Raw genomic sequence first — 27,232 nt, forward strand, 5'->3', positions numbered from 1 at the left:
TAAACTCTAGAAGGAAGGGGATGAATCAGATTGGTCCACTTGATACCGATGGGTCAACTGATGATGATCCTGCTCAGGTAGCTAACAAACTAAATGAATATTTTGCATCGACATTCACACATGAGGAGTAATTCAGCGAGTGGGATGCTAGAAGTGTATTCAACTCTGGCAGTAAGCTAGAGAATATTGAAATAACTAAGAGTAAAGTGGAGGAGAAATTATTGAAGATAAACACAAGAAAGGCACCCGAGGTGGATGGGATCTATCCAGTTATATTAAAGGAGGCAGCAAAGGAAGTAAGCAAACCCTTAGCCATAATTATGAGAGCTTCCTTGGACTCGGGGGAGGTACCCAAAGACTGGAGATGTGCAAATGTGACCCCAATTCACAAAGGAGGATCAAAGGCTGACACAAGTAATTATAGACCTATGAGTTTAACTTCTGTTCCAGGAAAATTAATGGAGGCACTGGTTAAAGAAGCACTGCAAGGTCATCTAGACAAGACTTCAGTTATAGCTCGGACACAGCATGGTTTTGTTAAGGGGAAGTCTTGCCTGACCAATTTGATTGGATACTATGATGCAGTCACAAAAGAACCAGATGCAGGGAATAACTTTGATATTATATACTTGGATCTTAGAAAGGCTTTTGATACTGCTGCACATGGAAGACTGCTGCACAAATTGGAGCAGTGTGACATTGGAGGCAAATTGCTGCTATGGATAAAGGGGTGGTTCAGGGGGAGAAGAAGACAGAGAGTGGTAATCAATGGACACTGCTCATCGTGGACTAATGTTATTAGTGGAGTCCCTCAGGGCTCAGTGTTGGGTCCATTATTGTTTTCTGTATTTATAAATGATATTGATGATGGAATATCAAGCTTAATGTCCAAGTTTGCAGATGATACGAAGGTTGGCAGGGTTGTCAAGGACACTACTGACACTATGCTGCAGCAACAGGATCTGGAAAGGTTGAGCAGGTGGGCTGAGAGGTGGCAAATGAAGTTTAACATTGACAAATGTAAAGTACTACATATGGGAAACAGCAACCCCAGAGCAACATATCAACTCTGTGGTACTACACTGACAGTGGTAGAGAATGAAAAGGACCTGGGGGTAATTGTGCAGGCAGATATTAAGTTCTTTGAGCAGTGCAGACAGGCTGCAAGAGTAGCTCATGGTGTATTGTCAATGATATATAGGAATTTTTCTAGCAGGGATAAGGAAGTGATTATTCCCTTGTATAAGGCAATGGTCAGGCCACACCTAGAGTACTGTATACAGGTCTGGAGGCCTCATTTCAAGACGGATGTAGAGATGCTGGAACGAGTACAGAGAAGAGCAACAAGATTAGTGAATGGAACAAACGGGTGCTCTTACGTAGAAAGGCTTAAATTTTGCAAATTAGTGTCTGGAGACTAGGCACCAGCAAGGTGATCTGATAGATGTGTATAAAGCCTTGAATGGTTTGTGCATGCTCAATGCTGATGGGATTCTTCCTCTTGCTCAGAATAAACACCTGAGAGGGCATAAATTCAAATTGAGGAAAGACAGATGTAGGATAGACGTGCGGAAATTTGCCTTTAGCCAGCAGGTGGTTGGTGGAACATACTTCCATCCCTTGTCGTGGAAGTTGATAGCTTAAATAAGTTTAAGTCTCAGCTGGACAGGTATTTTGAATGAACAGAGGGGTGAAGTGGAAGTGGTTTTTTTTTTTTTTTTTTGGCTGATGCTGCATAAGCTTGCTTTCTTGCAACAAATGCTGTACTAATGCTAATGCTAAATTGAAATCTAATGTCAACAAGCATCTTCTTTCATCTTGTGACTCTTCAGACCATGCCCGGTACTAAGTACCATAGGTACTAGCTATTGAACTATAATTACTAAGTACCATAGGTATACCAACTATCTTTCATGTTTGGGGTTTTCATTTAAAAAAAAAAAAATCTTATGCTGAACATTATCAAAAGCTTTTGATTCTGTTCTTACTTTTCAACTGATGCTGGAAAGGTCTGTAATTTCCTAGCACTAATACTATTTCAACCAAAGTAAGTACTCTCAATTATATTAATTATAATAATTTTAACTAGCATATTGATCACATTAATTTTACATTTTAACATTTCTACTAATATTCTGTGTTTAAGGGCGCCTCCATAGCCAGGTGGGCAGGAGCAGCAGTGCGCAACACACGCTTCTTGATTAGACCGTTGTTCGAGCCCATGCCCACCAAATACGGAGGTCAGGAAATGACCACCGCATATCCCCGGAGCAATATGGCCTTAGTTGCTAATGCTCCTAAAAACCAAATAATAACAATAACAATCTGTGTTTAAGATTTAATTGGCACATAGTACATTTAAAAATTTTATATTCACTTTATTTCTAGACAAGATCACAACTCTATTAGGGATTACTCTGGAAAAGGTGTAGCAACTTTTTTTTTTGGCTTTAAATGATTTAACCACCAATTTTGCACAAACAGTGTAAAATTTTTTTTTTTTTTTTCCCCCATTAGCTGCAGGTTGTTGTTGTTGTTTGGTTTTTCGGAGCATTAGCAACTAAGGCCATATTTCTTTGGGGATATGCAGTGGTCATTCCACTGCTGCTCCTGCCCACCTGGCTATTGAGGTGCCACTGCAGGTAGTCTTATGCTAAACCAGATGAGGTGCACTGTTTACTAAATTTATGACTTCATCTTTTATTGATGATATTTATATATTTACATAATATCATGAATGTAACTTAGGAGAGATTGGGATTATATATATGCTGCATACACATTATTCAGTTTCTCTTTTATACCAATTGTGAATTGCAACATGTAACTGGAAGACTGGCATAGATCTAATGTATCTCTTATTCTTGCATTAAAACGTTATTAATTCTTTAGAGAATACATTAGTTATTTTCAGTGGCTAATAATATCTAATATATCACTTTGAATAATGAAAACTGAAATCGTAGATTGATTTAACAGGTGAAAAATCTATTATTTTAAGGTTATGATTAAAGATAAAATATATCATGTTCTTGTTGATATTTTTTTGTGAATAAATACTATAGAACTCAGCTTTCCAGTAAGAACTAGGTATTATAGCTGAAATTCTATGCAAATAGTCATTATTAATTTAAGTTGAAATCTGATAATCAGTAATGTCAGTGCTCTTACTGTCAAGAAGGAACATCACCTTTAATGGATATAAACAAACAGGCTTAAATTGCCAGCAAGTGGGGACAATTTTATAAGGTGCATGGAGGATTCTATTGTAATTCTATTTTATAAGGTGCTTAGGATTCTATTGATGATCCAAGCACTTTCAATACTTGCTGCACAAATAGCTTTCAGGGACAATATTGATTCTTTTATTAGGTAATCAAACCTCTGAGCACCCTTCAGGAGGTACAGAAAGTCATAGCATAACTGTCAACTTTATTTCTATACAGATATAGTTTTCATAAACTTAATTTGTTGAAGGTGAGTTAATAGGAGTTACTGAAATTGGAGCAGCCACGAATTAGTTGAGAGAGAGCCATCTGGGAGAGGGAGAGACGTGCATAGATAAACAAGTTTAGATTACAGGAACTACAAAAATAAAATAACATGAGAAATAAAAGCTAAAGATGAGAACTAATAAACAACACCTTAAAATAATATAACTCTTAAAATGTTTTGCTCAGTATTCATATATTACTTACTTATCAGAGATAATTGTTGGTGGAAGTTGATGATGATCTCCACCCAAAACACATCTTGGTGCTAGGAGCAGAGGAATCCAACATGCTGCTTCTATAGCCTAAACAATAACAATGCAAGAAGTCAGCATATAACACAGATTAAATTTTAATATTTATCAGAATGATAAAATGTAACTCACATGTCCATCTTACAAACCTGAGAGCATTCATCAATAACTACTAAATCAAAATGATCAGCTGGAAGGTGCTTCAAAGGACCATCATCTGAGGCACTAGTAAGAGTAGATAAAATAACATCTGCTCTTTTCAAAATCTGCCCTGTGGTCTTCTCCCTTTCTCGGAGTTCTGAACAAAGTAATTTAATCTGTTGCCAAAGCTGGTGTCGCTCTTCTTTGTCTTTGGATTTTCTTGCTCTCAACTACAATGTTTAAAATAAAACATTTTTTTTTTATTAAAAGAACAAACCTCCACATATAAAATTTGTTAAGTAATGTTTTTATATTTACTTGATGATTGTTCTTTTTTTTTTTTTTAACTTGTCACTAAGATTTACATTACATCAAATATTAAATGAGGAAAATATATAAATATTTCATATATGAATTCATGAACTGAGAGCACTGCATTTAAAATGGAATATAACTTTAGAAATAGAACTTTAGGTTTAATTTACTTTGCATTATATTGCAATCTAGCATTACATTGCATTATAATATACAAAAATTCACCTGTGAATACAAAGCAAAATAAATAAAGAAAAAAAAATCTAAGTTTCATGTGTAATTACAAAAAAAAAAAAAAATTATTTGCCCATTTACTCAATCTAACTCTATTCAACCCACACTTTAACAGCATATACACAGCAACGTAGCCGAGTGGTCAGGGGCGGGGATGCAGTAGCACACGCTCTTTGAGCAGACTGGGGTTCAAGCCCCTGACTGCTGAATACGGTCGATCTGCCAACCCGCACTGGACCAGCGTGGCAGATTATGGTCCATTTCCCTCAGCATGAATTGTTGAGGAGGCTTCCATCCTGCAGTGGGTTGATAATGGCTGCACTTTACCTTTTTTACACAGCAGCCAACTCACCAGTTTTATGAAAAAGAAACTTCCTTTTTTTAACTCAATTTAACTTTAAGGAGTTTGGGAATGAGAGTAGCTCTGCGGGCAAAGTTTTTACAGCTCCAGCTAATAGATGTTTTTCTTAAATTTTTGCCATTTTATTGATTTAATTAGCATATAATTTATTTTCTAGAAGTAGCTTTATATTCCTAGTTATGATACTTAGTTTATTTTGAATTTAGATATAGATTTTTTGGATTATTACTTAGTATCGGTAAAACTTGCACCGTTCAAAACTTGCCGCCATTGTAGTATAGTAGATCGTATGGAATAGCGTAACATATATCTTGAACATCATAGCATGAGGTATAACTTAAAACTAGATAGAGTAATACACAGCACAGTATTAGGAATCTGTTAGCTTAGTATAGTATGGGCAATTTATCAATTAAAATTTTCAAAAAGAATAAGAGGTTTACCTCAATATGATATGTAGAACACTTCTGTATGATATTTTCCAGAAATTAAAATGAAAACAATTTTAAAAAAATCAAAAAACTTACATTACAGTCAAAATAATTTAAAATCTATTGAACACAATTAAAAATCAATTTAAACGCAATTAACAATCAAGTAAAAAATTAAATTAACGAAAAAATTGCAGAATGATTTTCCTTCTTGAAGCTGAATGCTTTTCATTCCTGTGATCACAACATTTGGTCGAAAAGCTTTAGGATGTTTTCCTAAATTTTCCTTTAATTTTTCTTCCTGAAGCTGACACAAATGTTGTCAGCTTCAGGAAGGAAAATTGTCTTGCAATTTTTTCATTAAATTAATTTGTTACTACATTTTTAATTGCATTTAAATTGATATTTAATTGTGTTCAATTGATTTTTAATTATTTTTGACTGTAACGTAAGTTTTTCGAAATTTTAAATTGTTTTCGTTTTAATTTCTGGACAGTATCATATAGTTCTATGTATCATATTAAGGTAAACTTCTTATTCTTTTACAAATATTGATATCAACATAGAACAACATATTGAGCATTAGAGCTCTGGTTCATACTATCAATTAAATTTATAAATCTTATTAATTTTGATTGTTAATTAAATTATATTTAAACGGAAGTCATTCCCCAGACTAGAGCAGCAAAGCAGCACGCACAAAGTAGCGAAAGTGCTGTGGTTTGGGTGAGAACCGAAGGGGGCTTTTCTCCAATGCATCAGAATCTAAAAAAAAAATGTGCAAAATGTGAATGTCCACATGTTTGTGGACCTATCTAGAACAGGACATGATCTAGCCAAGGAGGATGTCTTTGTGTGTGCCAGGTACAGAGAATGTGAAGAAATTAGGAGGCAACTCAGCGTTCTGATGGGTGTCTATGAGAGATTGAAGAGTATAGAGTATTTTCAGGTCTAACGGCACCAGGGATTTGCATTGAGGACAGTACTCTGTCAAAGACAGAGATTTAAAGTGTGTGGATTATGTGTTGTGTAATATGTTGTAATATTAGCATTAGCATTAGTAGAGGCATTTGATGCAAGAAAGCAAGCTTATGCAGCATCAGCCAAAAAAAAAAAAAAAACCCACTTCCACTTCACCCCTCTGTTCGTTCAAAATACCTGTCCAGCTGAGCCTTAAACTTATTTAGGCTATCAACCTCCACCACAAGGGATGGAAGTCTGTTCCACCAACCAACCGCCCTCTGGCTAAAGGCAAATTTCTGCACGTCTATCCTACATCTGTCTTTCCTCAATTTGAATTTATGCCCTCTCAGGTGATTTTTCTGAGCTAGAGGAAGAATCCCATCAGCATTGAGCATGCTTAAACCATTCAAGGCTTTATACACCTCTATCAGATCACCTCGCTGGTGCCTAGTCTCCAGACACTGTAATTTGCAAAACTTAAGCCTTTCTTCGTAAGAGCACCCTTTTTGTTCCATTCACTAATCTTGTTGCCCTTCTCTGTACTCGTTCCAGCAGCTCTACATCCTTCTTGAAATGAGGCCTCCAGACCTGTATACAGTACTCTAGGTGTGGCCTGACCATCGCCTTATACAATGGAATAATCACCTCCTTATCCCTGCTGGAAAAATTCCTGTATATCATTGACAATACTCCATGAGCTACTCTTGCAGCCTGTCTGCACTGCTCAGAGAACTTCATATCTGCCTGCACAACCACCCCCAAGTCCCTTTCATTCTCTACCACTGTCAGTGTAGTACCACAGAGTTGATACGTTGCTCTGGGGTTGCTGTTTCCCATATGTAGTACTTTACATTTGTCAATGTTAAACTTCATTTGCCACCTCTCAGCCCATCTGCTCAACCTTTCCAGATCCTGTTGCAGCAGCATAGTGTCAGTAGTGTCCTTGACAACCCTGCCAACCTTTGTATCATCTGCAAACTTGGACATTAAGCCCGATATACCATCATCAATATCATTTATAAATACAGAAAACAATAATGGACCCAACACTGAGCCCTGAGGGACTCCACTAATAACATCAGTCCACGATGAGCAGTGTCCATTGATTACCACTCTGTCTTCTCCCCCTCAACCACCCCTTTATCCATAGCAGCAATTTGCCTCCAATGTCACACTGCTCCAATTTGTGTAGCAGTCTTCCATGTGCAACAGTATCAAAAGCCTTTCTAAGATCCAAGTATATAATATCAAAGTTATTCCCTACATCCAGTTCTTTTGTGACTGCATCATAGTATCCAATCAAGTTGGTCAGGCAAGACTTCCCCTTAACAAAACCATGCTGTGTCTGAGCTATAACTGAAGTCTTGTCTAAATGATCCTGCAGTGCTTCTTTAACCAGTGCCTCCATTAATTTTCCTGGAACAGAAGTTAAGCTCACAGGTCTATAATTACTTGTGTCAGCCTTTGATCCTCCTTTGTGAATTGGGGTCACATTTGCACATTTCCAGTCTATGGGTACCTCCCCTGAGTCCAAGGAAGCTCTCATAATTATGGCTAAGGGTTTGCTTACTTCCTTTGCTGCCTCCTTTAATATAACTGGATAGATCCCATCCACCCCGGGTGCCTTTCTTGTGTTTATCTTCAACAGTTTCTCCTCCACTTTACTCCCAGTTATTTCAAGATTCTGTAGCTTACTGCTATAGTTGAATACACCTCTGGCATTCCCCTCGCTGAATAACTCCTCATGTGTGAATGTCGATGCAAAATATTCATTTAGTTTGTTAGCTACCTGAGCAGGATCATCAACACTTGACCCATCAATATCAAGTGGACCAATCTGATTTATCCCCTTCCTTCTAGAGTTTACATAAGTAAAGAACTCTTTGCTGTTTTTCTTTGCATCCCTTGCCAGGGATTTCTCGTAATCTATCTTCGCCTGCCTAACCTCCTTTGTAACTTGGTTGCATATCAACTTGTATCTATCATAGGCTTCTGTGTCATGTGTTAATTTGTATGTATCCCATGCATTTTTCTTCTCTGCCATATGCCTCATCAGTTCATCTGACATCCATTTTGGCCTAAACCTTGAACAATATTTCTTAGTTGGTAGGTAAAGCCTAGTAGCTTCCAAGATAAGTTCTTTGAATGCTTCCCATTTTGAATTTGCTGTTGGTAACATCATCAGTTGGTCCCACTGTATAGAATTTAAATACTGTCTCAGTCCATCGTAGTCGCCTTTACGGAAGCAATAACCCTTCCCTTTACCCCTAATGGTAGTTACCTCTTTGAGTAAATCCCACTTCAGCACACTGTGATCACTGCCACCTAGTGGTTCATTTATCTGCAGATTCTTAATGCATGAAGAATCACTGCTGATAGTCAAATCAAGAGTATTACTCCCTCTAGTTGCCTCCCGAACATGCTGATGTAGAAAACAATCATCCAATAAATCCACAAAAGTCCTGCTAGTGTGTGAGTAACCAGCCCCCAAATTCCAGTCAATATCTGGGAAATTAAAATCTCCCATTATAAGACACTCTGATTTACTGGCCCACTCTATTTCCTTGGACTTATTTTATTTATTTGTTTATTTGGTTTTTTTTTAGGAGCATTAGCAACTAAGGCCATATTGCTCCGGGATATGCGATGGTCATACCCTGACTTTTCCGCATCCTCCGTATTTGGTGGTGACGGGCGCGAACCCCGGTCTAATCAAGAAGCGTGTGCTACGCACTGCTGCTCCTTCCCACCTGGCTACGGAGGCGCCCTATTTCCTTGTACAGTTGCTTATTATACTCATCAGAGTCATTAGGCCTATAGCACACTCCTACTCTCAATTTTGATCTCCCAATGTTTATGTCACACCAAACTGACTCCACACTGCACTGTCCAGCGATGATATGATAAAATGTGACCTAATGGGACCCGACATTACCATACTCTGCACGGGGAGGCCAGCCAGGTGTATCTATTTATTCATTTGTTTCTCTGGCAGATCCTGCCACCTACTTTCCAAAGATTTCAGTGAAAATGACCTAAGAAAAAAAAAAAAAATGTATGTGGTATGTCACGGTTCAGTTTTCCCTAAGTTCATTTTAAGTACGCAATTTGGATTTGTATGCTGAAAGGATAATATTAGTTATTTGGTTTTTAGGAGCATTAGCAACTAAGGCCATATTGCTCCGGTGATATACGGTGGTCATTCCCTGACCATTCCGCATCCTCCATATTTGGTGGTCACAGGCCCGAACCACAGTCTAATCAAGAAGCATGTGCTAGACACCGCTGCTTCTGCCCACCCAGCTACGGAGGCACCAATAATATTAGTGCCTGAAAAGTCAGGCTAAATTTTGATGTTTAAAAATTTTGATGTGTGGCACTGTGCACTGTGAAAGATAAGAGTAAGGGGACTGAAGAGTGGGGGGATAGTAATAGAAATAAGGGGTCGACAGGGAGAATGGCCCTTTGTAATCAGTGGGACATACCCATGCCTCACTAGAAAGAAAAGAGGGGTGGCAAGGAGGAGAGGAGGCACGCAAAGCCACCTACTGTCCCCCGCCCCAGGAAATGGATGTAAAACTCCATGCAAGGGAGCATGGAGGATGGGGGCCATGTGACTGTCCCCTTCATAAATATCATGATGGTTGCTCCAGATTAGGTCAAATCCAGGAAGAGGGCCTTTAGGAATTCAGAGAGAGTCCAGGCCAGTGTCTCGCAGTTGCAGTAATACCATCCTAGGGACAGATGGAATACAGTGGCTTAGCCTTGTCATTTGAGGTTTTCTTCAGCAATTCAAATGTAGGTGAGAGTCCAGGCAGAAAGCCAGATTGCTGGGTATTTGATTTCAGAAAGAGGTAGAGTGGGGGCCGGTTGGCTAGGTGTGATTTGTCCATCGTGATTCGAGGTCAGGAATGGTCCAGACATGGTGGCTAGGTGTTCCTCTCCACAGTTAAGTTGATCAGGGTAATTCTAGGTCAAGATGTGAAGCCAGCCATGAAAGCAGGTGGCTTTGTGGTTCAAGTCCAGATAGATATCAAATCGCCCTATTGTTTTAATGATGTCACATTTGCCGGTAAGGAGTTTGAACTGAATTTCCTGGGTGGATTACCAAGGTCTTGGCAGTCCAGCCCACATTCCCAGCTGCTTCGTTCATGTGTTGCTGTTAGACAAATTTCACAACACAAGGGCAATTATGGCCAATATGTGTCTGTCAGTGTCATTATGTTCATTTTTCATGTGTTGCCTGGTTGGGGTTCAAGATTATCACTGTCGGTCCTTGTGAACAAATCTTGGACGAAGCTTGAGAATAGGGTGTAGGTGTCGCGATCCTCAAGTAGGTATTGCTTCTGCCCTTTGGGGTGAAATGCAGCTGAGTTATAAGTCTAGATCTTAGATCCTCGTATATCAGGTAGTCATGTATCAGGTGGTCCCAGGTCTCCTGGGCACCACAGGCACATAGTGGGTTGTCAGAGATCCCAAGCAGATTCAGCTTGCTGTAGAAAGGGCCATGGTCCATGAGGAAGTACACCATTAGAAGGCATGGGGAGAACCAAGGCGGCGATGTGGGGTTATCGTCGTTGTTGTTATTTGGTTTTTAGGAGCATTAGCAACTAAGGAGATATTGCTCCGGGGATATGCGGTGGTCATTCCCTGATCTTTCCTCATCCTCTGTATTTGGTGGTCACGGGCTCGAACCCCGGTCTAATCAAGAAGCATGCTACGCACTGCTGCTCCTACTCACCTGGCTACAGAGGCGCCCGGCGATGTGGGGTATGTCTTAGCAATGTTCGGGTGATGGCTCCCTTTGTGGATTCAGACAACCTTGTCTGCCATATTTGTTGGAGATGGTTATTGAGCCTGGCTTTTTTCAAGGATCGTGTGTTGGCTGGATCCGAGGTGAAGCCACGGGAAGTGGTGAAATGTCCTCTTCCATGCAGATATAGAATTCCAGCTCGAGTGACTTCGAGGTCCAGGCGCAGGAAGCCAGTAAGTACCAGCAGGGCATGGGTACTGGTGGTGCAGCACGCCCTGGAGACCATTGGAAGGACTGGCCACTGAATGATGTTCAGTTTCCTGCTGCCCACCACTGTGGCAGCTCTGTGAAACCAGAGACTGGAACCATATATGATTGCAGGTACAAACACTGCTTTATAGTACAAAGCCAGGGTACGCTTCTTTAATTCCCACTCTCAATGAGTTACTCTAGCAACCATAGCCGTGTAGTTTTTTTATCTTTTTCTGGAGATAATTTAGATGTGGGATGAAGGAGAGCTTTGTATCTATGACAACCCCACAGAGCTTCAGTTCAGATACCAGTTTGATTTTGCTGCAGTTCACGAGTCAGCTGGAAAATGTCCTTCCTCGAGGTAGTTGTTGTTGTACAGATTTAACAAAATTTGAGGGTTGTATTCCACTACTTTCTTTATTATTTCTGGTTCGAGCAGTCCAAGGCAAGGGGATTTGTTGTTCCTGACATTAATTTTGATTTGTGGTGGCTTCCGGGGATCCAGGTGTCCCCTGAGCAGGATGGACTGCATCTTTGTGGCTGAGATTTTGAGATGATGTTTCTGTACCCAGCTCTGAAGGTACAGGGAAAGGTCATCCGCATAAGCTAAGGTCTGTACTCTGGCTGGATATGTGTTGAGGAATTCATCAAAGACAATTCCAGAGTATAGGGTCTGAGGATGGAGCCCTGTGGGCAGCCCCTATAGACTTGTCGTTAGACTTTAGAGAAAAGTGCCTGAATCACCACCTTCTGATTTGTAAGGTAACTGGCTATGCATCTGTACAAGTTTCCTGGCAGCCTTAATGCCCTCAGCCACCAAAGGGTGTCGAACGCCGCGGTAAAGTCAATTGAGATGACAAGGAGATATTTGCTTGTGCAGTTGTTGGCAGTATTTGTAATTACTTTCAGGACATCAACTGGACATACCCAACCGGAAATCAAACTGATTTGGTGCTGATAGGTTTGCTGTTCTATAGTGATCATCCAGTCTCTGCCTGAGCAGCTGCTCCAGTACTTTACTCAGCACAGTGAGAAGAGCAATGGGTCGATAGGATGCAGGGCAGTCCTGTGGCTTGGTTGGGTTCTTGAGGATGAGCCTAATTGCTGCAGTTCACGAGTCAGCTGGAAAATGTCCCTCCTCGAGGCAGTTGTACAGATTTAACAAAATTTGAGGGTTGTATTCCACTACTTTATTATTTCTGGTTCGAGCAGTCCAAGGCGAGGGGATTTGTTGTTCCTGACTATCAATAGCCTTGGAAAGTTCCATTTCAGTGAAATGCTCCTCAAGTTGATGAGTCATAGTTGTCATCTCTGCACAGTTGTTGTTGCTTAGTGGAGATTTGCTCCAACAGTGGTTTGTAGATATGGTCGAGCACATTCATCACTGAGTGGTTCCAGTTTGTGGTTTTGTGCCCTTGTGGGGTGATGGTGGAGCACACCACCTCTCCTCTGGGGAGTTTATTGGTAATTATCCTGAAAACCATGCCCCAGGGATCCTTGTTACCAGTGGTGGAGACCAGATGCTCCCAGGACAGTTTTTTGCACTGTGATTATTGCATTATAAGCATTTTGCACTTCTCTGTATTTGTTCCGTAAGCAATCTATTTCAGCCAGGGGCCACGTTTTTCTGGCACGTTGGAACACTCTTCGCTTTTGTTGAACCTGGCATCGCAAGGTATGAAGTTCTGGCAACCACCAGGAGACCACTCCCGAGATGGGGACCTTACACTTGATGGATGCATTAGCAGCTTTTGTAATTGCCTCTAATTAGTTGCTGATGGGTGTTAGGATCTGTTGTCCATGATATTAGTTGGAATATGTTGAGCTAAGTTAGTAAGGGCATCCTTAAACAGATTTCACTCCACCTTCTTTACAGCATATCTCTGTTGCTTGTACCGGCCTGGTGATGCTCGTGATAATGCTCTACATATGTTGAATGTTATGGCATGGTGATCAGATGTGGACCATCCCTCTCTCACCATTCAACCTACGATGTGCTGTGTCAGAAATCTTGTGGATAGAGTAACATCTATGGTGGACTCCCATAATGTATTCAAAAATGTTGGTAGGTGATTGGGTCTATTTACCACGTCCAGCCCACTGTTTGCCAGGAACTCCTCCATCCGTGTGCCATTTCCAGCACCCCTGCGCTCCGGCATTTTGCCGAACCAACAGGCACAGCAGCAGTTGAGATCGGCCGAGATGACAATCCTTGCTCTGTCAAGCTCCCTCTGCACGTGTTGAAGATACTGAATTGCTGGTAGGATATCCTCCCCAGGTCTGCAATAAAGGGATATCGCATAGAGCTCACCCAAAGAGGAGATGATGTAGGTGCAAGCAGCCCACGGGGAGCAGATATGTAAAATCTGTGTCACTGAAAGAGTCGGGTTTCTGACCACAACTGCCATCCAGGGTGTGGCACCAGGGGTCTGAACAATTTTATACATCAGGGAATAACTCCTAGCTTTGTTTAGATAGGTGTAAGGCTCTTGAATGAGTAAGGCATAGATGTTTTCCTCTTCTGCAATCTTTTTAAGTTGGGCAGCAACAGCTTTAGCCTGTTGAGCGTTGATCTGTAGGAATATAAACAGGGCATTTGTTGTCTCTTATTGAGTGTGTGTGAGGAAGCTTCTGGCTCCTGCAGTTAACACAGATGGGTTGGTTGGCCTTGTTAGAGCAGGACTCAAAGCCCTGTCCCTTCCTGGTACAATATCCACATATCTGCTCCTTCGGGAATGACATCTTGGTCGTATGACCGAGTTTACAGCAGCAGAAGCACTTTGGCACCACTACGTACTCCCTGAAGTGGTGTGAGCCCAAGTGTATGTATACATGATTTTGGTGCGGGCTTGAGTATCACTAGATTTGGAGTGGGCAGCAGCGTCTTCCGTCGCTGTGGCTGTAGTGTCTTAGCACTTGGTTTGGTCATCCTCAGCGCACGTCAGCAAAAGATGGGGTGCTGTGGCATTTTATTACACACATGAAGGTTTAGGGTCTCAATTGTTGCGACCGCTTTCTGGTGCTGGATGTGAGTCTGGAGGAGTATAGTCTCCAGCTTTGACCAGAGACTTACAAATGTCAGCTCTCAGATTTGTAGTGACTATTACTCGAGTGCTCTGTTACGTTTTCTAGGGCTGTGCGCAGTGTAAGAGCCTACTCCAGCACAGACCCATCCGGTAGCACTGGATCCAATTGGGCTGGTTCATTAGGTTTTGCCCGTTGTTCTACCTTGTCTTGCTGCATAGCTTGCAGCTCCTCTAGGACCTTGCCTTCACTGGCACTCCTCATGCTTCTGTCAGATCTAGGAACAGTTAACTTACCTTTCCTCTTGTTCACGGAGGCAAGTTCCTGGTCCCCAGTTGATCCTTTATTTGTCACGTCCATCCTTTGATCACACTGTGTGACTTCCATTTGATTCTGTGGTTCAGTTGTAGTAGGTTCTGGATCAGTAGTTTCCAATTCCGACATATTTGGTTTATCAGGGATATCCCCAAGTTGGGATAAGTCTCCCACATGTAGGGAATTTGAGAACAATCGGTGTTTGCCAAAAGTCCGTAGCACAATTGCACATCACTAAATACACTATCAAAGTGTGGGCTGTCCACCACTAAATGCAGGGCAGGGAAGGAGCAATACAACGTGCATCCGCAATAGAAAGTTTGGGCTATCCTCCACTGGGAAGGCGGGGGGGGCAGGAGCAATACAATGTGCATATGCACTGGAAAGAAGTCTTGGCCTCCTATAATTTACCATAATAATCATTAATTATATATAAAATTATACGATATTGGCTGTGTAATGATGGCCAGACTCAGTTGTCCTCTACCACCAATCCGGTACGCCGCTACTGTCAAATGATGTATTTAGTGATCAAAATAACTAGGACAAAGGCCTTTGTTTACCTTACTGGGGAAGAAGCAATAGCAGCTAGTTACCAACTTAATTAATACAAAACATAAATAAGGCAGGTTGGAAACTCACAAGGAATATTCGAAATTTTTTTAAAAAGTTATACCAATCTTCTGTACTACTAGTCTAGAGTCTAACTACCGTATTTCCCCACGTATGAGACGCACCTTTTTTCAAAAAATTTGGGGTCTAAAAACTGGGTGCGTCTTATACAGTGGTTGTAGATTTTTTTTTTTACTTGCATATCCCGCTTTTTCACGCTTGTTGTCTTTACGCTCATTGTTTCGCACTTGTTACCAGTATATTAGGTTACGTTTTGCCACGTTCTGATCAGAAATGGCTCAGAAAATATTTTTGTACAGTGCTGAATTCAAGTTAAAAGTGATCCAGTTTGCAAAAGTGAATGGAAATCGTGCTGCTGAACGTAAGTTTGGTCCTCCTCCAACTGAGAAAACAATCCGAGACTGGCTACGGGAAGAAGAAACCCTACTGAAAATTCCACGGCAGAAGGAGGCCATGAGAGGCAAGTCAGCAAAATGGCCTGATTTAGAAAGGGAATTGAAGTTGTTGTTATTTGGTTTTTAGGAGCATTAGCAACTAAAGCCATATTGCTCCGGGGATATGCGGTGGTCATTCCTTGACCTTTCCGCATCCTCCGTATTTGGTGGTCACGGGCTTGAACCCCGGTCTAATCAAGAAGCGTGTGCTACGCACTGCCGCTTCTGCCCACCTGGCTACGGAAGCGCCAGGGAATTGAAGATATGGATTGAAGAGCAAAGGGCAATTGGAATTCCTGTGTCCACAAAGATGGTTCAGCATGAGGCAAGAAGAATTGCTGATGAAAAAGAAGTTACTAATTTCAAAGGAGGACACAATTGGTGCTTCAGGTTCATGAAACAGAATGGACTAAGCATGCGTACATGCACCAGACTTGCCCAAAAGATGCCTGAAAGCTACGAGCAGAAGGTCCTTGAATTTCATCGTTTTGTCATTCAATGTCGGAAGACACATCAGTTTGAGTTGGGACAGATTGCAAATATGGACAAAGTCCCCCTTCAATTTGATGTCCCAAGTAACAGAACTGTTGATAAGAAGGGGGTGAAAACTGTAACTGTGAAGACAAGTGGACATGAAAAGAGCCATTATACAGTTGTTCTAGCTTGTTGTGCCGACGGAACCAAGCTGGCTCCTATGCTGATTTTCAAATGCAAAACAATGCCAAAAGAAGACATTCCTCGAGGAGTGATTGCCCACATTCATGACAAGGGTTGGATGGATCAGGATGGGATGAAGATCTGGTTTGAGAGTGTTTGGAGCAGGAGACCAGGTGCTTGATCAGTTCAGGGAACACAACAAAAAATACAAAGAAGATTGCTGCAGAGCAAAAAACAAAACTTGCCATCATACCTGGAGGCTTGACATCCCACTCCAACCACTTGATGTCAGAATTAACAAACCCTTCAAAGCTGCCATGAGAGATGAACAGAACCAATGGATGAAGTCTTCTGGGGACAAATTGACACCAGCAGGAAGAGTGAAGAAACCAACTATAGGAGAAGTTTGTACCTGGGTGAAAAGATCCTAGGATAATATCAAGATTGAGATCATTGTCAAGTCATTTAAGAAGTGTGACATTTCAAATGCCATAGATGGAACTGAGGACGAAGCAATATATGAAGACAGTGATTCTTCATCAGACACAGATGAGGACAAGCTAATGGATGGGAGTTTTGACAGCGATGAGGTGTATGAATTTTATGATGAATAAAACTTGAGTTCAATAACTTTATGTAATAAATTTTTTTCAAATTTTGGGCCCCAAAATTAAGGTGCATCTTATACATGGGGAAATACGGTAAGTCAAGCATATATATTTCTGTTCCATTTTTAACAGTATATGGAATGAGTACAGAGAAGGGCAACAAGATTGGTGAGTGGCGAGATTGGCTGCTCTTGCCAAGAAAGGCTAAATTCTGCAAATTGCAGCTTCTGGAGACTAGGCAGCTGCGACGTGATCTGATCAAGGTGTATAAGGCCTTGAATGGACTGAGCAGGCTCAGTGCTGATAGGATTCTTCCTCCTCTTGCTCAGATTACAAACCTGAGGGTGCATAAACTGAAATTGAGGAAAGACAGCTGTGAAAAATAGATGTGCAGAAATTTGCCTTTAGCTAGCAGGTAGTTGATTGCTGGAAAACAAACTTCCATCTGTCATTGTGGAAGTTGATAGCTTAAATAAATTCAAGACAGAACTACACAAACATTTGGAATGAACGGATGGGTAAAATGGGAGGAGGTTGGTTTTTTTGGCTGATGCTGTATAAGCTTGCTTTCTTGCATCTTATTCCTCTACTAAAACTAACTCCTCACCATGATAATATAGTAGTGACAGTGAACCTTCTCTGTCTTTTTGCAAGAATTCAGATTTTCCTCTGTCTTTTTTATTTCCACAAAAGAAACAACTAAACTATATTAAAATTGATTTTTTTTATTTCATATTTTGTAAATTTCTGCTTATTTTCATTTGATATTGCATTCTCTGTTGTTTGCAATCATCTCATAATACTTGTGTAGGGGAAAGCTAATTAATAATTTCTTTCAGTAAAATGCCAAAGAAAGACTAGGTAAAATTTCAGAAAACATTTATGCAAGCTTAAATCCGAAAAAAGTTAATACATTTGCCTTGTGCCACATGTAGATGCAATAGTTTAATTTCAAGAGGCAGGAAACACGATGTAATTAGACATTTGCAAATAAATATGATAATGACACACACACAAAGAAATGCAAAAATAAACATTGTATTTCATGGTTATGATGATTTCATAAATGCCGCATGTTTATTTATAGTTTTTGTCACAGAAAGTAACCTTCTTCTGAATAGTGCAAATAATGTAGGTGCGCGGAAGAAAGAACAAGAAGCACTATTAGTGACATTGAAGGATAGGAAAAGAAGTACTGATGGCTCTGAAAAATGGACCATTTTCATTGCTACAGATAGCAGTAATGAAAAGTAATTCCAAGCCTATACCTTACCGTGATGTCTTATAATAATAATATTAAAAAAAAATCAAATCGAAAGCAGCTTGCTCTCAGTGCCAGCATTGGAAGGTGACTACAGTGCACAACACTGGACATCTTCTTCTGAACAACCTGAAAACATGTGAGCCCCCTTAATAAAACTGTTGATAATGCAACTGTTATGGTAAAGCCTAAAAACTGGAATAGCAAAGGAACTAAATGAGAATATTAAAAACTTGATGATAATAGGCTGTCCTTGTCATCTTATTAATGTGTGTGTGGAAAGGGGGACTGTATGCCTTCCTGTGAAAGCGAATGAATATTCAGAAATTTACCACTATCTGGAAATAAGAGCTAAGTTGAAATTTCTGCCATCTAGAAATAAGTCCTAGATTGAAATTTACACTATCTAGAAATAAACATTAAATTGAAAGAGAGATTTAAACAATTTCAACTGATGCACACCACTGAATTAAAAAAATTTTGAAGCACGTGTGTATATGTCTCACTGTTTTTGGCTAAATATGTAACTAGACTGGTATAACAGTGGCAAACTTTGATGGGTCTATAGACAGCAGTAATCAAAAGAGGTAATCACTTTTGATTACTGATTCTTTGCTCAGTAAAGACAAGGTTAGAAGTCGTGAAAAAAGCCATATGAGCACTTTCAGTTACAATATTGAACAGTACAAGCAATCACTAGTCAGTAGCACTGACTAATGTTCAAATCAAGTTCATGAACAAAAAGTTTTGAAAGAAGATGAACTGATGAACTCAAGAAAAAGAACTTAATTGAAAACCTCTGATAAAAGCACTCCTAAACAGGCCGAGCAAGCTGATAATTCTAGGCATGTAAGTTACCTTCACTCACACAGAAAGTCTGTTCATGTTTTGCTCTTCTGGCTTGAATAAAATAATTTGCTTGTCTCTTTTAAATGTTACCAATGAAAATCCAAACATAGCACTTTGGTCCATGTACTAAGGTCATTTCTCCTATATATGTTGAAGGATGTTATGTAAAAATTTATTTTGTCAACAATTTTCAAATTTTTTCCTTTTGAAATTTATTACCATAGTAGACTAAAAGCCTCCATAGCTGAGTGGTCAGGAGCAGAAATGCAGTAGCACACTCTTTGAGTAGACCGGGGTTCAAGCCTAGACTGCTAAATACAGTCGATCTACCCGCATTGGACCAGCACGGCAGATTATGTCACTTCCCTCAACATGGATTCTTAAGGAAACTTCTACTCTGCAGTGGATTGATAATGGCTGCAGTTTACTTTTTTCTTTAGACTAAACCACAAGGACAATTCTGGCTTAGTCATAGGTGTTTCTACTGCCAAAGTTGTGGAGAGACTAAAACTAGTAAAGGGTCCTTTCTTTTTCTCAGTGAGGTAATACTTTATGGCTCCAAATGACTACATGGTGCACAAATTTCCACGGAAAAATTATATTATTACAAATGAAAGGCAGCATAAATTTCACAAATTGGCAATTCATCATTTTAAATTCCATCATTTTCAAATATTTGAGATTTTTGTGGGCAAGTTATCAGTAATACTTGTTATCATTAAAGATAAAGAAATAGCTGATGTAATAGATGTTTTGTAGCATTATTGTGTCAGGTTAAGTGTGAGAACTTACCAGACACTACTGTGAAAGAAAAAAGAATGATGTACAGTGACCTTAATAGAGGAACTGACAAGTGCACAAACTTGAAATATAATAAATTATCCCAAATCATGATTGGAATTTTAATAATTTTTAACAGGAATGCTAAGTGTAAGAGAATATTTAGCCAGATTAGAAAGACAAAAACTGAGTTAGGATCTTCTCTTTCTGGTAAAGCTTTGGAAATGCCCCTGGCAGCAGCAGCATTGTTATGAACAAAACTTTGACTCAACATTTCTGAAGAGGGCAAAGTCTTGAAGCAATAAAAATCAGTTTATCTAACAGAAATCCACAAAGAGAAAAATGTTGGGTTAACTAATGTTTCGAAGAATGCTGTACTGGTAAATGATCCTATGGCAGTATTTTGATATAAAATGTGTATTTTTCCAGTGAAATTATTTTCTAGTGCAAGTGGACTTTAAAAACTTCCTGCTTTTTCCAGAAAATCTCCCTTTTCCTCCTGCTTTTCTAGAAAGTGCTTCTTCCGAAAAAAAAAAAAAAAAAAAAAAAAAAAAAAAAGGTTTTTAGCCTGCTATGTCCCAAAAACCTCATGTCTCCCTCCTGCTTACAAATGCCTATCTCCAGATTTTTGAAAGTCAAAAGTTGTTAGCTCTGCATGCAGATGTTTATTCCAAAAACCAATTCTCTCTGATGGAAGGCAAATTTCTGCATATCTATACTGCAACCATTTACTTAAAGATATAACTACCATCAAGTTATATCAAGTAAAGGGAGGAGTTTTTGCTTTGAGAGTCTCCAACAGTTTTTAAATTCTGTACAGTATATCGACATTTCAAATGCCATAGATGGAACTGAGGACGAGGCAATATATGAAGACAGTGATTCGTCATCAGACACAGATGAGGACAAGCTAATGGATGGGGGTTTTGACAGTGATGATTTGTATGAATTTTATGATGAATAAAACTTGAGTTCAATAACTTTATGTAATACATTTATTTTTCAAATTTCGGGCCCCCAAAATTAAGGTGCGTCTTATACATGGGGAAATATGGTAGCCATTTATCACAACCCTCTGCCTCCTGCCCTGAAGCCACCCTGCTATCCATCTAAGGATTTTCCCAGTGATTCGAACCTGTTCCAGCTTATAAAGCAACCGCTCACGTGGGACTGAGTCAAAAGCTTTGCTGAAATCTAAATAAACAATATCGAAATTATTCCCTAAATCCAGCTTGTGAGTGACCCTTTCAAAACAGCAAACCAGATTTGTTAAACATGATTTTCCCTTTACAAAACCATGCTGAGTATCTTTGAGAATTTCAATTCTATCCAAATGATCCTGAATTCCACCTTTGATCATTGCCTCCATGATTTTCCCTACCACTGAAGTCAGACTGACATGTCGATAATTTCCTACTGCACTCTTAGAACCACCCTTATGTATGGGAGATACATTGGAACTTTTCCAATCCAAGGGAATCTCCCCAGAGTCTAGTGATGCTCGCATAATTAGCCTCAATGGTTCAATGCACTCACTTGCCGCCTCCTTTAAGATTATAGGGTATATTCCATCAACTCCAGGAGCCTTACTGGCCTGTAGGCTCTTAAGTTTTTTCATTAAATAATCTTGCGAAATTTCAATATCATTAATTACATATTTTTCAACTTCACTCCCACAATTTCCCATTACCACAAAAGGTTTTTCATTTATAAATATCGATGCAAAATAACTGTTGAGTTCATATGCAATGGCAGCTGGAGTATTTAAGATTATTCCCTTTCCCTTACATAAAGGTTCGATCTGGTTTGTCCTGCTGTTCTTGGCATTTATATATGTGAAGAATTCCTTATCCCCCCCCCCCCTTTGCTCTGTTTGCTAGTGGTTTCTCATAAATTGCCTTTGCCTGTCGAACCTTTTCTATGGCTCTATTACAGATCATCTTGTAGCTGTTATAGACTTCAGTACTTTTTATTGCTCTGTAACATTTCCATGCCAGCTTTTTCTGCTCAAGTGATGTGGCAACTTCACTATTCATCCAATTTGGAACCCTCATCGTGGAGTATTTTTTTAATGGTAAATAAGCATTCAAGGCATCTGTGATTAATGTTTTAAAAGTATACCACAGTTCAATTGTATTCATTCTCTGTGCTACATCTACTCAGTTAATAGAGCCATATAGTACCTTAAGGCATCGTAATTTCCTTTTCTGAAATTTCCCATTCCTTTGCCTTTTAATACTGCTACTTCTATCATCATTGTCCACCGTAGAACTCCATGATCACTTCCTGCTACTGGTTCTTCTGTCAGCCCTGTTATGTCATCTGATTCATGGGTGATTTTTTTTTTTTTTTTTTTTTATGTGAACCCCAAACACAAGAAGTATTAGAACCTATAGTACTTAGTACCATGCTTGGGTTGGAGGTTGAGAAGACGAAAGAAGATATTTGTTGACATTGGACTTGAACTTCTGTAGATTGCAATTTTCAGGAAATACGTATGAAGGAAAGTTGTTCCAGAAAATGGCAGTTGAATGAACAAATAAGGATGATGAAAAGTTGGTGCTGTGGGTTTGAAGTTGGAGAGTAAATAGATGTTGGCTGGTGGCGGCACGTGTTCGGACTGTTTTGAAAGAGAGAGCGGGAATTATAGAAGCCAATTCAGAAGAACAGTGCCCATGGAAGTATCTGTAGAAGAGGCATGCAGAAGAAACAGTACGTCTATGAGAAAGTGAGTGGAGAGACTCTGTTAGAGATTAATCATTAATTAACCTAACTGCCCTCTTCTGAATGGAATCAAGAAGCCTGAGAGAGGTTTTGGGGGCGCCACCCCAGATGTGGGAACAATATTCCATGGTAGGGCGGATTTGCGATTTATACAGAATGGGCAGCTGTTTGGAAGAAAAGTAACACCGAGAGCAAAAGAGAAAACCAAGGTTTTTAGATGCAGAGGAAGCAATATTTCTAATGTACTTGTGCCAAGACAGATTAGAAGTCAGGGTAATCCCCAAAAGAGATATATCATTTTGCCTAGAAATCGGAGTGTCACTAAAGATAAGCATAGGAGCAGAAGAATCCTTTTTGCGAGATATAAGACAAGACAGAGTTTTAGAAGGGTTGAAATCAACTAAGTTGTCATTGCCCCACTGGAGAATTACCTGAAGATCGGCATTTAAGGAATTGGTAGCAGATTTTCGAGATGTTGAAGCTGATTGAGCAGGACAAGGTTTCTCAAAATGGAAAGTGGAATGCAATGTGCTATCATCAGCAAAACTATGGATAGGATTTCCAGTCAATGGAAGAAGGTCATTAATATACAAGAGGAAAAGAGTGGGGGAAAGAACTGAACCTTGCTGGACACCGGCATTAGTGGAGAAGTTAGAAGACAGAGAGCCATCTACCATCACCCTCGGTGAGCGATCAGAGAGAAAACTGGATAACCAATTACAAAAAACAGTTGGCAAACCATAAGATGGAAGCTTGTTTTGAAGACCTTTATGCCAAACACGATCAAAAGCCTTTGAGATGTCAAGAGCAACTACTTGTGTTTCACCGAACCATTCCATTGAATTAGTCCATAAATGGGTAACATAAGCCAGAAGATCACCAGTGGATCGACACTGACGGAATCCATAATTAAGAGTTGGCGGTTAATTGATTTCTCCATTACTTTAGAAAGAGTAGAAGTAATTGTAATGGGATGATAATTGGATGGGATGGATTGTCACCCTTTTTAGGAGCTGGCTGGATATGAGCAAATTTCCAAGCAGAAGGAAAAACACCTTTAGAATAAGAAAGTGGAAAAAGGCGGCAAAGAATAGGAGTAAGTTCAGGAGCACAAGTTTTGAGAACAAGTGGAGAAATACCATCAGGACCTGGAGCTTTCTTAGCATCAAGATTCATCAAAATCCTTCTGATATCCTTTTGACAGAAGACCACAGGAGGCATTGAATGGAGCGTGTTGGGAATGGTGGGAAGTGTTTTACCAAGATCATTAATACACGAGTTGAAAGAAAAATGGGATGCTAGCAGGTCAGCTTTATCCTTGGCTGAAGAGACAACAGAACCATCTGGTTTGGACAGAGGTGGGAGCAGAGATGGACAAAAGTTGCGGCCAACAGCTTTGGCAAGAGACCAGAATGCTCGGCTACCATTAGGGCAAGAAGCAAGTTTCCTACTCTTAGCCTGTTCAAACTCTAGTTTGGACTGATTAATAACTGATTTACAATTGTTGCGAGCTTTGGTGTAGGCAAAAAATGAAACTAAAGAATTAGAAACAAGCCAATTATGATATGCAACATTCTTCTCTTGAACAGCCTTAGCACATTTATTGGAAAACCAAGGTTTAGATAAAGGATGAGATTTTAAAGTGGAGTGTTGGATAAAGGATTCCATTCCTGCAAGAATAATTTCACTGACACAATCTGAGCAAACGTTGACACCAGAAGTTTTGAAACAGTAATCCGACCAAGGAAAAGAAGAAAAGAAGTCTCACAGGTCATCCCATTTTGCATTCTTGTAATGCCAAACAACACGAGGTTGGGAATAGCCATGACATAAAGATTCCATTGGAGAAGAGACAATCACCAAGTTGTGATCTGAAGTGCCTAAAGGACCTCTCACTTCGACCGAGTACTTAGAAGGGTTGTTTGTGTGAAAAAGATCAAGCGTATTGGCTGCATGATTAGGATTGTCCGGTATTCTTGTAGGTAAATGAACAATCTGTGCTAGGTCATTAGTAATTGCAAAAGCCTCAGCATCTCGAACTGCTGGGTCAGTGTGACTAGAAAACGGAAGCCAGCTGGAGTTGTGAACATTAAAATCACCAAGGAAAATTACCTCACTGTTAGGAAAGTTGAACTGGAGAAAGTCAAGTTGCAAAGAGAGGAAGTCAAAGAGCTCCAAGTGATTAGTGGAGTTGGGAGAACGGTAGAGAGAACAGATGAATTTATAGAGATTTTAAGCCAGAGAAGATCAAAGAGAGGAGATTCAAAATTGCCAAGTCTCTGACAGGGAATATCAGAACGAACATATGCACAAGTACCACCTTTGAGGGGAAAGGAATCATACACCGAATAATTTGGACATCTGAGATGAGCAGTAGTTGAATCAACCGATAACTGAGATTCTGTCAGAAAAAGTACATGGGGTTTGGCAGACTGAAAGTGGAAATGGACATCATTGAGATTAGAATTGAGACCTCGTATATTTGTGAAATTAATTAGGAAGTGCTTGGGAGGTTTAGATCTTTTCGCAGATAAGCTTGCTCTATTAGTTTGACAATTCATGGTGTATTCAATAGTAAGAAAAAGTGAGTGGGACATGCTGTATGAAGTAATGAAATTTTTGGATATGATGTACACGTGGTAAGAATATACCCAGATCCTTGACATAACGTGGCCTCGGCAATGCTCCCCGCATACACACTACTCGGACTCCCTCCAGTCACTATCTGGCAGAGTAGAGGTAGCAAGATTATACACTAGTTGATCCAGAAGCATCCTAGGAAGTTACCAATAGGTTCGGTCCGGTGTACTAACTAACGGCCGGCCTGCGAACACCATTTTAGAGCTGTACCCTCGAAATATAAGGAATATTGGATCTCGCCATGACGTTCATCATAACCTCAAAAATCATCTATCATACTGCATGATGGAGGAGATAGGGAAGGGTTGACCGGAACTTAGCTCTAGAGACTAAACATGGGTTCCACCACTTCAAGTCTCCAATAAGCAAAGTGGTGGTATTTCACCAGTTAATGAGAGTCATCTATCACCTAATACTGCCTGGTAACATATGGGGCGGCATTCCTCCATGTGGTGTGGGCGCCACACCTCGACCCCTGCTTACGTTGGTTCACACCTGGGTGGTCACCCACCATGTACTTGTGCATGGAGGTTATACCCAGGATTACTAACAGTTCCACCATCGTGAAGGTGCAAGCAGAGGATTTGGCTGTCACAGACCATCCGGACTTCACCGAAATTGAGTCCACTTGACTTGAGTGTCACCCGAATATCAGTTCCATCAGCGTTTTAGTCTCCCAGGTAACAAGTAGAGATTGTCTGGCATATCTGAGAGAATGTCTGTGACAACCTCAAGGACCGCAAGGGTGACGATGAGATCTAGGATATTCTTTTCTCTAGTACTTTCCCTGACATGTTGATACAAATAACAGTCATCTAGTTGATTTAAAAATTTTGTTCCCCATGTCGAGTTTCCTTCCCATTTTCTCCAATCAATTAGAGGCAAATTGAAATCACCCATAATAAGACATTGAAGCTTACTTGCCCATTCCATTTGCATGTAGAGGCTTTGGTCATAATTTTCACAATCACCTGGTCTGTAGGTTACTCCTACTCGCATTATACCTTTGTTTCCAACTATTTCACACCATACAGATTCTATACTAACATGTGAAACGTCTGAATCTGGGAAAGCTATTGTCGCACTCAGGCTGTTTCTGATAAGAAGCATTACTCCACCACCTCTTCTATCTACCCTTGGCGCATTATAGCCTTAGCTGCTAATGTGCCAATAAAACCCAACAATCTATCTACCCTATCCTCCCTAAATACATTATACAAGCCATACTGAAACTCATCATCCCCAATTTACGGGTGGCACCACATCTCCGTAAGGCTTATTATGTCCGCATTACTTGTTTTAACCAGCAGTTCAAATTCGCTCATTTTATTGACGACACTTTTAACATTACTATATAAACAATTAAGACTTACTGTTCTTGTATATTTAACAACCCTAACACAACCCTTGAAGTTTTTTAGACTTGCTTTTCTGGCATTAGCTACCCGCTCACTTCAAACGTTTCTGCTCCCAGAACATCTAGATAATATGTCCAGTTGGGGTAACAGATAAGAACTCTTGAGGTATGTGCAAGAGTTACTTTGACCAATATTATCAGATAAATGTGTGTCAGTATTACCCACATCCCCCTAACTAGCAGTTTCCCTGAACCTTTAAGGTATCCTCAATAATACTGGCAAAAACTTTTGCACCATCTTTGTTTAAGTGTATCCCATCTCTACAAAACAAATTCCTTCTACCTACAATGTGGGCCAAGCTGATAGAAATTTATCTCCTAAAGCCTTGCAGAGTCCATCAAGTCTTGAGTTAATCCACAAGGCTTTTAACATATAATCCCTCCTATCATGTCTGGGCAGAATTGCAGACACACAGACATTGTGGCCTAGCTTGCATCATTTCCTCAGCATGGTCCTGTATTTTTCCAACAGATCATCAGATCGTGTACGTTTAATGTCATTAGTCCCCACATGAATAATAATATTCTCTTTACCTCCCTTAAAATCTGACAATCTGTTGGTGACATCATTAATAGTTGTTCCCGACAGACATACCCTGGTTCTACTCCACCTATCCTTATTACAAAAAATATTCTCCATTTCCCTGACAATGGAGTCTCCTAATAAAACAATGTCCTTTTGAACCAGAGTAGTT

General features: G+C 40.0%; 1 protein-coding gene across 1 annotated transcript in view; it reads right to left on the reverse strand.

Annotated features, from left to right (window-relative positions):
* The window catches only part of LOC150087085 (DNA-binding protein SMUBP-2-like), a 460,431-nt gene that overhangs the window by 219,109 nt on the left and 214,090 nt on the right, over positions 1–27,232 (reverse strand). The window contains exons 8-9 of the mRNA XM_090372370.1: positions 3,895–4,116; positions 3,699–3,796 (exon numbers count right to left, since the gene is read on the reverse strand). Of these exons, the coding sequence (XP_090228496.1) occupies positions 3,699–3,796; positions 3,895–4,116 (320 nt within the window). The remainder of the gene's footprint in view (positions 1–3,698; positions 3,797–3,894; positions 4,117–27,232) is intronic.

The sequence above is a fragment of the Mastigoproctus giganteus genome, chromosome 4 (assembly GCF_048544385.1).
Source record: "Mastigoproctus giganteus isolate SK-2022 chromosome 4, ASM4854438v1, whole genome shotgun sequence".
Taxonomy (NCBI): Eukaryota; Metazoa; Arthropoda; class Arachnida; order Uropygi; family Thelyphonidae; genus Mastigoproctus; species Mastigoproctus giganteus.